Below are 14,334 nucleotides of genomic sequence, written 5' to 3'. Positions count from 1 at the left end.
ACTGATAAACATAACAATTGAAAAGAAACACTGATTCACCCCCCCTCTCAGTATTTCCAACAATTGGTATCGAAGACACCTTCATAATCAGCCTAACAGCTGGAAGAAGGATTCTTAGTCACAATGGTCAGTAAGGATTCAAGAAAAATCCCTCAATTTGATGGAACAAATTTTTCCTTTTGGAAACGTAGGATGACATTTTATTTAATGTCTCTTGGACCAAAAGTATGGCAATCAATTCAAGATGGGTATAAAGTTCCATCTCCTCCACCAACTGATCCGGATGGAAGGAAAATTTATATAGCAAATGCCAAAGCACTAAATTCCATAACAAGTGGAATTTCTGATTTAGAATTTACAAAGGTTATGAACTGTGAATCTGCCAAGGAAATGTGGGACAAGCTTATTGGTATCTATGATGGAGACTCCAAGGTCAAGAAGGAAAAACTTCAAACTCATAGAAGACAATTTGAGTCTTAAAATGGATGACGAAGAAGACATTGCAACCTTTTTCCTCCGAGTGGATGAAGTTGTCAACTCACTCAAGGGTCTAGAAGAAATCGTTGAAGAAAGCACAGTTGTCCAAAGGACTTTGAGATCACTTCCAGAACGTTTTGATTCCAAAGTCAGTGCCATAGAAGAAATAAAGGACTTGGATGACCTAAAAATGGACGAACTTCATGGGATTCTCATTGCATATGAAATGAGAAAAGGAATCCCAAACTCTAAGGAAGCAACATTCAAGGCTTCAAGAACATTGAAGAAAGGAAGAATTATAGCCGTGATGATTCTGATACTGAAACAAAACTAGCACAATTCGTGAAGAAACTAAGGAAGGGGTCCAAACTCAAACATAAGTTTCCTCTCATTTGTTTTAAGTGTGGTGGAATAGGACATTATGCTTCAAAGTGTGCTCATAAACATGATTGCGATGATTATAAAAATAGGATGTTCAAGAAGAAAGGGTCAAATAAGAAGAATTTCTTCTCCAAAAAAGATGACTCCGATGAAGAAGAATTCGTGATTACAAAGAAAAAATCAACTAAAAATACCTTTCTACTCAAAAGGGATAATGATGACTCTGAAGAAGAAGAAGACTATGCTGGAAGTAGTGAAGTATTGTTCATGGCGTTTGCAAATGATGATGATTCAAGAAAAGAAGATGAAGGAAATGTAGATGAATTACTAATGAGTGCTATTGAAGAAAATGAGAAATTAAGGAAGAAGATCATTTCTCTCAAAATAGAAAAGGAAGAAGCAAAAAAGGAAGAAATTTTGAACAAGAAGCTAAAAGAAAGAGAAGAAATATGCGAGACACTTGAAGCTGAAATTGTCTCTCTAAAGAAAGAGTTGAATTAGGTTAATAAGAGCTAGCAAAGCTCTCAAACTCTTGATAACATCCTTAATACTCAAAGATCACAACATGATAAGAGTGGAATTGGTTTTAAAGGTGAATCATCAAGTTCGAAGAAGAATGCCAATGAAGAAATCCAAAGAAGCTATGCTAACATCCTTTGCAATCATCCAAAAGAGAAGTTGTTCCACCAAGAACAAAGATCCACTTACAACAACCCAAGGAATGAAGGAAAGATATATCCAGAAAAGAATGTTACATCAAGTCAAGGCTATTCTAATAGGTATCAAACTATCTTTCTTGGTTGTCTATTGTAAAAATGTTGGTCATCAAACTAAGCATTGCAAGGCTTATAAGGATAATAGCTCAAGGAGATATAGGGCCAATTATCAAAGCAAGCCACTTAGCTCAAAAGAACAAGGTCAAATCAAGACCCATAATTCTTTTGATCCTTTGGCTAAGTATGACCTAGCATGTTCAAAATGCAATGATTTTGGCCATGATACACAAAATTGTCCATTTATATAGAAAAAGGAAGAGTTAAAAAAGGAGGAACCCACTACCAATAAATGTGGCCTAGCTTTATGTGCACAAAGTGATGAAAATCAATGGTTTGTGGATAGTGGGTGTTCAAGACACATGATAGATGACCAAAAGAAGTTTATCTCATTAAACAAAATGATGGAAATGTATCCTTTGGAAGTGGATTCACTAAAATTGCCGGAAAAGGGACGGTTGCTCTTGTTAATGGAAAGGGAAAAGCACAAAACGCATTACTGGTAGAAGGACTCAAACACAATTTTCTAAGCATTAGCCAAATTTGTGACCAAGGACATAATGTTATCTTTAGTACTAAAGGCTGCGAGATACGAAAATCCTCTTCAGGAGAACTTGTGGGAAAAAGAGTGAGAACACCAGATAAGGTATACATTTTAAGTAAAATTCAAGAAGAAAAATGCTATATGGGTCAATAGTTATGGCGCAAGCGATTGGGAGATATAAACTTTGACAACTTGGTTAACATCAACAAAACAAGTTTACTGAGGGACATTCCAAAAATTATAAAATCTGGAACAAGTTGTGTGTGGCCCATGTCAACATGGAAAGCAAACTAGAACTTGCTTCAAAACCAAGGAATTCTCAACATCAAAACCTTTGGAGATCATACATGTAGATTTATGTGGACCAACCAGAACTCTAGCACCACAAGGTGAAATGTACTTTTCTCTATTTGTAGATGACTATACTAGAATGATGTGGGTGTTCTTTATAAAGTTTAAATCCGAAGCTTTTGAATGTTTTAAGAATTTCAAAGCTCTTGTGGAAAATGAAAAAGAATAAAAAATCAAGTGTCTTAGAACAGATAGAGGAGGAGAATTTACTTCAAAGGAATTCAATGATTTCTGTGAAATGCATGGAATAAAAAGAGAACTTTCCGTAGCTAGAACTCCTAAACAAAATGGAGTAGTGGAAAGAAGAAACAGAATTGTGCAAGAAATGGCGAGAACAATGTTACTAGCAGCTGATTTGCAAGCCAAGTTTTGGAGAGAAGCAATTGGGGCGGTAGTGTATACCTTGAATAAAGCCCAACTAAGACCAAATAATGACAAAACTTTGTATGAATTATGGAAAGGAAGACCTGCTTCAGTAAAATATTTTAGAATTTTTGGAAGTAAATGCTTTATGAAGATCAATGATGACTCACCAGGCAAGTTTGATTCTCGTGTTGATGAAGGAATATTTTTGGGATATTCTACAAGGAGCAAAGCATACAAATGCTACAATAATCGACTATGAAAGATAGTAGAAAGCATTGATGTAAAGATCGACGAGGCGCTTCCAGAAAAGGAAATTGAAGTTCGTGAAGAAGATTCTATTCTTGAAGAATCTGAAGAAGATACAACAAAGGAAGAAAAGGATCAAGAAAGTCAAAAGGAACCATCTCAAACTCCATCAAAAGTAAAATTTGTTCAAAAACACCATCCGGAAGAACAGATTATTGGGAATGCAGATGATGGAATACAAACCCGAAGAAAGATGACAAATACACCAAGAAAAGATGATGTTGCCTTACTATCCATGGTAGAACCAGAAAACTTTGCTCAAGCTAGTAAGGACCCTCATTGGGTGAATGCTATGGAAGAAGAAATGTTTCAAATCGAAAAGAATGAAACATGGGAACTTGTACCTCATCCAAAAGATAAAAATATTATTGGAACCAAGTGGGTGTTCAAAAACAAAATGAATGAAGATGGACAGATCATCAGAAATAAGGCAAGGCTTGTTTGTAAAGGATACTCACAAATTGAAGGAATTTACTGTGAAAATTCCTCAACAGGAATTCCTACTGCAACAAACTGATGTTACTTCTCCTACTTGTTAATCCACAAGTTATTTATTGTGTTCTCTAGCAAATATCGAAGTAAATACTACTGCGACCTTCACTTAATTAAATATTATGTGAAAAAAATAGACCGAGCAGGAAAGAAAATACAACACAATAGACACTGTTATTTTTGGACAAAAGTCCCCGGAAAAACCCAATGCGGGAAAACTGGTGCAAAAGTTATGAGGGATTATTATTATTAAGCAATAGTTATGAATACAACTCTGGATGCCCTTCTGGAAATCCAGTTACAGAGAAAAAGACACTGGCAGAAAACTTAGTGAGATTACCTCACTTCACCTGGCAAATCCCGGCTGATCCGACAACTGAACTAACTATCCCGGACTACAACTGAGCTGCCCATTCGCAGTAACTGTGTGGGACTGCGTGGAGCTCTCTGAGGCTCTGCGTTAGCTTTGCGCTGGGTCTCCTTGCCTCCTGGAGCTATGAAGTCAACCCTGGCGAGTCCGGCAGCTCCCCGACAAATTTCAAACATCTACTGGAAGATAGCTCTGCCTCTGCGTTGGCCCTTCTGGCTCTGCGTCAAGCACTGCATGGGCCCTCCTGGCCCAATGTCAGTCCTTCCTGGGTTTGCGCTGCCTCCACTAGTGCTTCTCTACATCTCTGTTGAGTATTCGGGGTTCCAAAGAAGGTACTCCAACCTAACTATCCCTGCCCCTCAACTGCAAGAAATCTACTCGATCAGAATTTCCTCCTGAGAACTTCTCACTTCAGAAATTCAATCTCTTGATCTCTCGGCGTGTTTTCCAAATGACTCTCAAGCCCCTTCTTATATATTTATGTTGAACAACCAATGGCCTAGATTAACTCCTAATCAAAGTCAGATCGTTTTGGCTTGATCTCTGTCTTCTTCTAGAAGTTATACCCACAACTAGATTAATACCCATTAATATTTTAATCTTCCTAAGTTTAGACATAGGAACTCCATTAAAAATATTAATTATTTTAATATAATCATCTCTGGGTGGAATTTTCCAAAATACTTTCTGGGTTCTTCGGAATACATGTGCCCAAGCCTCCTTGCAAAATTTGAGGCCTAGAGCAGATCCGATGCTACCCCAAATCGACATTGACTTTGAAGAAATTGTTGCCCTGGTAGCTCGATTGGAAGCTATAAGGTTGTTTTTGGCATTTGCTTGTTCAAAAGGATTCAAATTCTATCAAATTGACGTGAAATCAACATTCCTGAATGGTGACCTAAAGGAAGAATTCTACATGGAGCAACCGGAAGGGTGTGGTCTAATAGAAGGAAACGACTTCGTACGTAAGTTAAAAAAGGCGTTATATGGATTGAAACAAGCTCCTAGAGCTTGGTATGCAAGATTGGATCATTATTTACAACAACAGAGCTTCAAAAGGGGAGTGGCAGGAAGTAATCTCTACATGAAAATGGACAAGGATGAATTACTAGTCACCCTTGTATATGTTGATGATCTGATTTTTGCCAACAACAATGATGAAGTAAGTGATGAATTTGCTCAAATCATGTCGAAGGAATTCAAAATGTCTATGATTGGTGAATTATCCTACTTCCTTGGATTACAATTCAAATTAAGGCAGGTATGTTCATATCCCAAGCAAAATATCTTAAAGACATGCTTAAGAGATATGGGATGGAAGAATGTGCTTCTATGAGCACAACGATGACTACATATTGCAAATTAAGCAAAGATGATGAATCCCCTTCAGTGGATGCAACTCTTTATAGGTCAATAATTGGAGCTCTTCTATACTTAATTGCTTCATGATCCGATATTATGCAAGTAGTGGGAATGGTGTCAAGGTTTCAATCAACTCCTAAGGAATCCCATTGGTTGGTTGTGAAAATAATTCTTAGATATTTGAAGGGTACTCCTAATTTTGGCTTATGGTAACCCAAAAGCACAACTCTTTCTGTGACAACTTACACCGATGTTGATTGGGTTGGAAGCGTAGACGATCGAAAAAGTACTAGCGGAAATGCATTCTTCATCGGAGATTGTTTAGTATCTTAGCTCAACAATTTTTTTTTCTATATCTCTCTCCACAATTGAAGCCGAATATATAGTTGCTGCAGATTGTTGTACACAAATATTGTGGATGAAGGAAGCATTGAAAGATGTCAACATAGAGACTAATCAACCAATCATCATCTATTGTGACAACACCAACACCATCAGTCTTTCAAAAAATCCAGTAATGCACTTGAAGACAAAACATATTCCAATCAAATACCACTTTCTCCATGAGCAAGTTGCTGAACAAAATATCAGATTGGAATACGTTAATACAAAGGAACAAATTGCAAATATCTTTACAAAACCCTTACCACGAGAAGCATTTGAATATCTTCGCCAAAATATGGGGGTCATTGCTCTTGCATCACATTAAGAGAACACATCGACAGGGGTAGAAGCACCATGACAAGGGGAGCAGCATGACAAGAAGTAGTTTGATAGGGGGAGTACTTGGGCACCCCATTTGTCATTGATGTCAAAGGGGGGGAACATGTTGGAAGAAAGAATATTTCCGTCAATGACAAAGGGGGAGATTGTTGGTCAATAATTGTCATCGATGTAAATATGAGCACTATTGAAGGTCATGCCATGAATGATTGTTGTATACCATATGATGACACAATTGATGATATGGATGATGGTTGGAGACCACACTTGAAGCCCTAATGAAATTACCCTAACCCTCATTCTAGTCCCATTGACCTTATACATGAAAAATCCAAATATTCCCAAGGTGTGTACTACATTTCTTGAACAGTCATTAAGAAAATTGTTTTATATCATTTTGAAGACATCATTTCATAATTGCTCCTTCTCCAACATGTAGAGGATTTTTTACCTTTCCAATGAGCCCTCACTCACCCTCTAACTCCTCATAGTCTAGGATAAAATGAATTTTTAAGGTAATATATATCCTATTTTCTCCCTAGCCGACCTATACTCAGCTCTGAAACCGGATTCTTTGTTTGAGGGCCAAGTGTCTGAATCCGTTGAATCGGATTCGATTCGACCTATTTTGTGTTCAGATTTCATGACACGTCGTGTCCGAATGGGACGATTGAATTCAGATCGTGTCCCATTTGGACACATCGTGTCACGAAATCCAGACATGAATCTGGCAAATTGGGACCGCGCGACCATAAAAGGGCGGAAATGCCTCTAATTTGTATCATTTTGTGTCATTTCTTTTGCAATAGGTGAGCTATGAGTTTTCCGTTAGGTGTTTGGAGCAAGGAGCCAAGGGTTTGGAGTGCTTTCAAGGAGGTTCAAGCAATACGTAAGTGCATTTCCTCTCTATTTTTTTCCATTTGTATTACAACAGTTTGTATATGCATTTCTTTTACAAATTTGTGCATGTTTTGTTTATTTTTTTTACAGTTTTCACGGTTCAATCAAGGGCAACAGGTAGGGGGCAAAGGAAGGGGAAGAATGTCCCCATTGGAGATGCCCCTCGCCCCCAATTTCATTAGAGTCTGCTACAAGTAATGTTGAGGGAAGACTTCCTTCTAAAGGTAATATTGAGAAATCTCCCTTTTGGAAATATGTCACAAGAGAGGATGGGCCAAGCAGCGAGGTGAAGGGAGGAGGCAATGTGAATTGGAGATGTAGCTTTTGCCACAGTACTTTCACAAGCACATATTTTTGTGTGAAAGGCCATTTGTTGGCTTTACCAGGTTGTGGAGTTGGAGCTTGTACACAAGTTACTTTACAAAAGAGGAAAGAAATGGAAAAAGAGTTCACTGTTGGTATGGCAAATGTGCTGCAAAATTAAAAAAAAAACCAAGAATGATGACCCCCTTCCATTTTTGAGGAAAGGCATCAACAAATTTCCATTTGAGAGTTCTAGAGGGGGAAAAGTAGCGAAAAGAAAGACAATTTCACTTGGTCCAATGGACGAGATTTTTCAAAAAGAGAAACGGGAAGAGCTTGATCTCACCATTGCCTTTTTTTCTATCAAAACTTCATATCCTTTAATGTTGCACACTCACCTCTATTTATTGAGATGTGCCGAGCTCTTAACTCACAGGTCCCCATCATGGTATGTGCCTCCTGGTTCAGAGAAGCTTAGAACCACATTGTTGACGAAGGCAAAAAAAGAGTGCAAAAAATGCTTGAGCCTATTAAAGCATCATGGCCAACATCTGGGGTTAGCATTGTTTCTGATGGATGGACAGATCCAGCGGAACACCCACTCATCAACTTCATGGTGTCTTCCTTGAATGGTCCAGTTTTCTTGAAAGCAGTGGATACACTTGAAGAATACAAGGATGCACAATATATGGGTGAGTTGTTTATTAAAGTCTTTGAAGATGTAGGTGTTGATTCTTGTGTGAAAATCATTACAGATAATGCACTTGTTTGCAAGTCCCTTGGCATGATTGTAGAAGCTAAATATCCACAAGTGTTTTGGACACCTTGCATTGTCCATTCATTGAACTTAGCACTAAAATCCATTGCTTATGATGTGCTTTGAATTGGTAACATTATTGAGGATGCACAGAATATCCGTAACTTTGTACAAAATCATACAAATGCTCTCACTATCTACAAGGAGTACAACAATCTATCATTGTTGAAGATTGCGGATACACGGTTTGCCTCTTCATTCATCATGTTGAAGAGGTTGAGGGAGGTCAAGACCGCTCTTGGGGCCATGGTTATTTTAGATTTTTGGTCTTTTTGGAGAAAGACATATCAACTAGCCTCTAAAAGAGTGAAGGACACAATGCTAGATTATGCTTGATGGGAGAGGGTAGATCTAATTATTCAGATCATGGACCCTATCATTTCTTTGCTTCGATTTGCAGATATAGACAAACCCGTTCTAAGAGAGGTTTATGAGGGATGGGATTCCATGATTTAGTTTGTGAGGAGCATTATTCTATAGAGTGAGTGCCTCGAGTATGAGACATCACCAGAGGCCTTCTGTGGTACTATACAAGATATTCTTGCTAGCAGATGGGACAAGAATTGCACACCTTTACATTGTTTGGCTCACTCATTGAACCCAAAATACTATAGCCATGAGTGGCTGACTTGTGGACCTTCCCGTAGATTTCCTCCTCACATGGATGGCGAAATCTCACAAGGGATGAAATATGCATTTAGGTGGGTTTTTCAGGATAGGGCATTGCTTGATGAGGTGGAGGATGCCTTTGTAGATTTTTCCATTGGCATTGGTCGATTTGCAGGATATGATGTGATTAGAGACAGGGGGCTAAGAAGCCCTATTCTTGGTGGGCAAATCATGGGGCAACAAGCCCTCCTCTACAATAGTTAGCCATAAGGCTCCTCTCTCAGGTGACTTCATCCTCTTGTTGCAAGAGGAATTGGAGCACATATGGGAATTTGTATAGTGTTAAGAAGAACAGGCTTGAGCAGTCCAGGGCAGAGACAATGGTGTATTTGAACACCAATGTTCATCTTATTTACAAGCAGAGGGAAGAGTGGTTGAAGGGAAAGACAGATGTGGGATGTCTTTCCTGATGATATGGTTCTAGACAACAGCGTTGAGTTGGCATTGGCCAACATGGATCCCAATGATCCAGTGCTAGAGCCTATTAGATTTGATGATGGTGATATTGTAGAGGGGTCATCCTCCACTCCAACAGATGTAGAGGTGACTTTGGATATAGGGGAGGAGGAGGATGTAGAGGAGAGCAGTGGTGACCATGATGATGAGGATAGTGATGCTGATTTTGATGATGACTATGAGGATTGATGACTCATGAGTCATGGGCTACCTACTGCCTTGAGGCTTCTATACTTGTAGTTGTTTTGTATTTTCTATTTCTATTTTCCATTGGCATTGCACTACCTATGTAACACATTTTGATTTTGATGACTTAATGAGAAAACTACAACTATCAGTGTCTTTATCTTACTATCTTGTCTTTCTCCTATTCGATCATTGATGAATTGAATATATATTATGATTTATCATTTATGAATTTAGAATTTATGATTCATTGATTTATCATTTATGTGACATGTATTTGAATTTTGTATGTACTATGCATGCTATAATGTTACTAACTTTGTAAACAGTAAAACTTACATCTAGATAAAGATCTATGTTTGAAATCAATGAATTTGTATCATTAATGAGAATTTGTGTAAGAAATATCTAATTTTTAATATATATATATATTTTAATAAAATAATATATAACGTATCCAAACGTGTCCTGTTCCGAGGGGTCAACGTGTTGGAATCCGACACTCGAACCCCTGTATCTAACGAATCCCAAATCCACATGTTAGGTTACTTAGATACTCAGTTATTCATGTCGGCCTCCCTCCATAAGACGTGTCCCTTCATTTTAAACCCAAAATTCGTATAAATACAAGATCAGAGTGTTCATTTTATCCATCAATTTGGTCAAGGACAATTCAGAGAAGAAGACAAGTTCACAACTCGTGAACTGAAGGAGGCGAAAGATCAAATTTGAAGATTTGATTTTTGGGTTAAGAAAACTGTGATTGATATTGTACCCTCGGACCTATAACAAGAGGTTGTGTCTTGAATCGAGGACAAGTTGGTGTATTGATAAATGTCTCTAAATTGGTTAAAAGGAAGAGATTAAGTTTCATAAAATTGCTTGTATGATGATGGTACTTGGGAGGACATCATGGCTTGGTTAGTATTGATATCTCAGTTGATGTGTAGATCCCAGAGGGAGGGTATCGGTTGGAGTTCTAGTTAGTGTTTATACTTGGATCATTGTAAGGGTTGGTGTCAGGTTATGGAGGCCTAGATGGTATCCTGTTAGATGGATATCAAGGTTGTAGCCTGATGGTACCTATAGTGGCAAATGCTTAGATGACACCTTAGTCCTGGTTGGGAGGATTTGGCAATAAGGGTGTCCCAATCATTGTGTATGTTGTTGTATTCTTTTGGAACATTTCAAATTGAGGTCAACCTTGAATCGTTGAACAATTATGCATACCTCCCTAGTTAAGAGGGAGTGTTGAAAAATGTAACTTGTATCGGTCTTCATAATTGTACTTGAGTCATGATGTAATGTATTTGTCAAAAGGAAAGGAAAGAAAAATTAGCAATTGTAAAAGGAAATTATTTATTAGCATTGGTTTCATACTTATTTTTTTTAGGTCAAAGCCTCGATTGGAGGCTTCTAGGGTTTGTGTCTTGAGTAAAAGTCTATGTTATAATGTAAAATACCCTTATTGGGCTCATTGTGTCAAAGAAGTAAATTTATTCTATGTATTTTAGTCATGAAAACCCCTGCACCATCAAGTCAGCCTCAAGCACATCAAGTTGACCTGATTAAGAGTTAAAACCACTATAAATAAGAAAGTTACTCGACTTATTTGGGTATTATTATCATGGATTCAATCTTCAACTTTGAAAGATAAGAAATAAGTATGAAGAAGCCTAAAAAGGAAGGAATTCTATACCGAAGAAGAGAAGTCTTTTGTTTAACAAAAGGGAAGATGAAATCTCTGTCCTGCTGCCACACGTGTGAGTAAATGGTAGATATTGCAGGAGCCGAAGGTGCAGAATGGAAAGCATAGACCGAACTATAAAAGAAGAAGAGGGCCAAGATTCTAATCAACGAGGTTTTTGGAAATTTGTGTTCATTATGAGAGGCTGACTTGATGGTTTGGAATGAGGAAGGTCTTTGTCTTGTCAAAAACGTCTTGGTTGTCTCATTTGATTTCATTCTAAAGAAGAAAAGAAGAATTTCTAGGTTTTCCCCTAGAGAGGGGTTTTGCCCTGGTTGAGTGCCTACATCTGGTGTTCATTATGTATGATCTTCATGTTTTGGGCATTTATTTGATGATAAGAAAACTAACATAATCAACAAAAGCAAAATATAATATAACAGGTAAATGTCAAGTAAGAGAAATCAAGAATAAGTTATCCTAAATCTGCCCTAATAGATTTCTCAACACCTTCGTGGATATTTTCATAATTCCATTGATTGCTAAGCCACATTAATTTCAAAGCTAGTAAGACTTGACTAGATGCCAAATTCAAATGCCTACATTGTATAAAAATTCTCATTAATACATGCATACATACACCCAGTTAAATTTATATCCTTTGTAAGAAAATTACAACTTGATTTCTTTTAAAGATCTGTTTAGGGTTGTTTAATTATTCATTGTCTTTTTATTCACTTGCTGAAACTATCGGCTAATATTTTTTGCAGTGCACTTTTCTTGTCCTTAGATTAGTTTTTACTATCATAGTGGCCTTGTTTTAGTTTTTACCCTCATACGACTATAACAAAGCAATGGAGATTTGGATATGACAGTGACAAATGACTTCCCACAGTAATAAAATATGTTTGTTTTGATTTTCAAATTTTAGTACTTAAATTGACAGACACTTGATTGTTCTTCTGTTGGTTTGCAGCGGTTTGCTGCTGTCATAATGAGGATAAGAGAGCCTAAGACAACTGCTTTGATATTTGCCTCTGGAAAGATGGTAATTACTTTGAGATAGATTCCTTGATAGTAACATGATGAGTGTTAGATTTGTAGGCTGTTTGATTAATTTCTCTATATTCTAAAAAGCATTTACAATACATGAAAATGAATTCAATTGGAAAGCTCATGATATCTATTTGATATTTTTTTCTAATGGGGGAAGATTAAAACAATTTTGTTTCCCAAGAGTGTTTAATTGATTGGATTTTTTGTTGTTTTTATTTTGGTATTCTCCTGTTCACTGATTTTTGCTATATGCAGTTTCCACCTCCCTGCTTGTATAGCCTTACCCATAGTCTCTGGTTTTCTATACAATACAAATATCACTATTTGTAGTACAATGCAATCATTTTCAAAATCAACACTAATGAACCTTTGACATACTAACTTCAGCATAAATCCTGTCAAACTGTATCAACCAGTCGTACTCTTAGTATTGTAGAAGGCAAAGACGATTTATTGTATTCAGCTTTACTGCAGCTTTGCCTACTAATATTCTCAGCATAAAACCTGTCAAATTGTTTCTGGTATTGAGAATATTAACAAAATCGCTGATCATGTGCTTTAATCATTGGACTGAGAAGTGAGGAGCTCTTACAGCCCATTGTTGAAGGGATTTTCAACTCTTTGTCGTCTGTCCATATAATGCTAACAGAATAAAATGAAATATATTTTGACCTCCAAAAATATTTGACTGTTTGTTTATTTTAAACTACCATACATCCATCTCAACCCAAAATATTTTAAGCAACAATAGATTTGGAACTGGCTTTTTTTATCCCTCTCACATAATAAATATGGGGTTTAAATGTGTGATTTTTTTGTAAGCTTGGCAGGACTACATTTTCATCATGTCCAATATATCACCCCGATCGGGGGTGGGGGGTGCGGTGGGATGCCAGGGAATTGAACCAGTGACTTTACATCAAGGAGTGCCTTAATAGAGCACCCGATCACCATCTATCCAAGACGCCATGGACAAATGTGTGAAAATTGAAACTATTACGGCAACTGGAGATTATTCTTCTAACTGTGAATTTAATTATGCAGTTTATTTGCTATGACAAACAATGAATAAAATCACAACTGTAATTTTTACCAGAAACATACTGCGGAAAATAAAATGCGGGAAACTGAGAAATTCCAGCACACACAAAAATTTTGACACCGTTATTTTTGCACAATTGTCCTCGAAAAAACCCAATTTGGGAAAACTGGTGCAGCGAATGAAGGTTTTATTATTATTCCTCAACAACAAATTTGAGTACAATAATTTGGACGTCAAACTGATAATCCAATCTGAGATAATCATTGGCAAAATTCTTGTGAGGATTTTTCCTCACCTCACAGTTGATTTCAGCTGCCGAAACTGGCCCCTCTACAATGCGTAATTCCTTCTGTGTCGGCCTCTATGCAGTGCTTGCGCATACCTTGCTGCTACTGCCTCTGTAAGCTCCTGAAATCTGTAGTTCTGCTTCTCTCTGGCTCTGGAACTGATTCACTAGTCCTCCTGATCAAAATCCCGGCCACCAACAACTGAATCGACTGCTCCTCTAGCTAGATTGAACTACTATGTTGCTGCTGCCTGCGCAATCCCTTTAAGAAAACTCGCACTCCCTCTTATTGGCTCTTCCGGAACTGGAAGACTTCCTCCGGAAATGTTGCTGACCTCCTCTACCACCTGCTACTCACCCTCTGGCTCAATGTCCTTTGCTAGATCTTTGCTACTGAGAAAATCGAATTGCCTGGGCAACTGAGTATTTGCATTGGTGTGTTCTCTATCTACCCATCAACCTCCTCTTATAATGTCCAGTTGGGACTCCAATGACCAAAATTAAAACATAATCGATGACTGAGATCATATTTGGATCGATTCGTGTAAGTTTCTAGATGATTCACACCTTATCTCAATTAATTCTGATTAATTAACCAGATTTCTTAAGTTTAAACTTAGGAAATATTAAAAAATAAGCTAATAATCGAACTGGGACACTTCTAGGTGGAATTTACAAAAACAATTTCTGGGTTTCAGAGATCTCATGTGTTTTAGCCTCTCCACAAAGTTTGAAGACTAGAATGCCTCCGATGCTACAAAAAACTAGCAAGATGGATCTATGCTTG

The 14,334-nt window shown here is 37.4% G+C and overlaps 1 protein-coding gene across 1 annotated transcript in view; it reads left to right on the top strand.

Moving 5' to 3' along the window:
• Positions 1-12,229, top strand: part of LOC149226474 (TATA-box-binding protein-like) — an 83,675-nt gene extending 71,446 nt beyond the window's left edge. The window contains exon 4 of the mRNA XM_089380206.1: positions 12,140-12,229. Within this exon, the coding sequence (XP_089236332.1) occupies positions 12,140-12,229 (90 nt within the window). The remainder of the gene's footprint in view (positions 1-12,139) is intronic.
• The last annotated feature ends 2,105 nt before the right edge of the window (positions 12,230-14,334 follow it).

This window comes from Pinus tabuliformis, chromosome J, assembly GCF_031772625.1.
Source record: "Pinus tabuliformis cultivar Carrire ecotype Pingquan chromosome J, CPIR1, whole genome shotgun sequence".
Taxonomy (NCBI): Eukaryota; Viridiplantae; Streptophyta; class Pinopsida; order Pinales; family Pinaceae; genus Pinus; species Pinus tabuliformis.
Note: the sequence above shows the minus strand (reverse complement) of the source record. Positions and strands in the feature narration are given on the sequence as shown.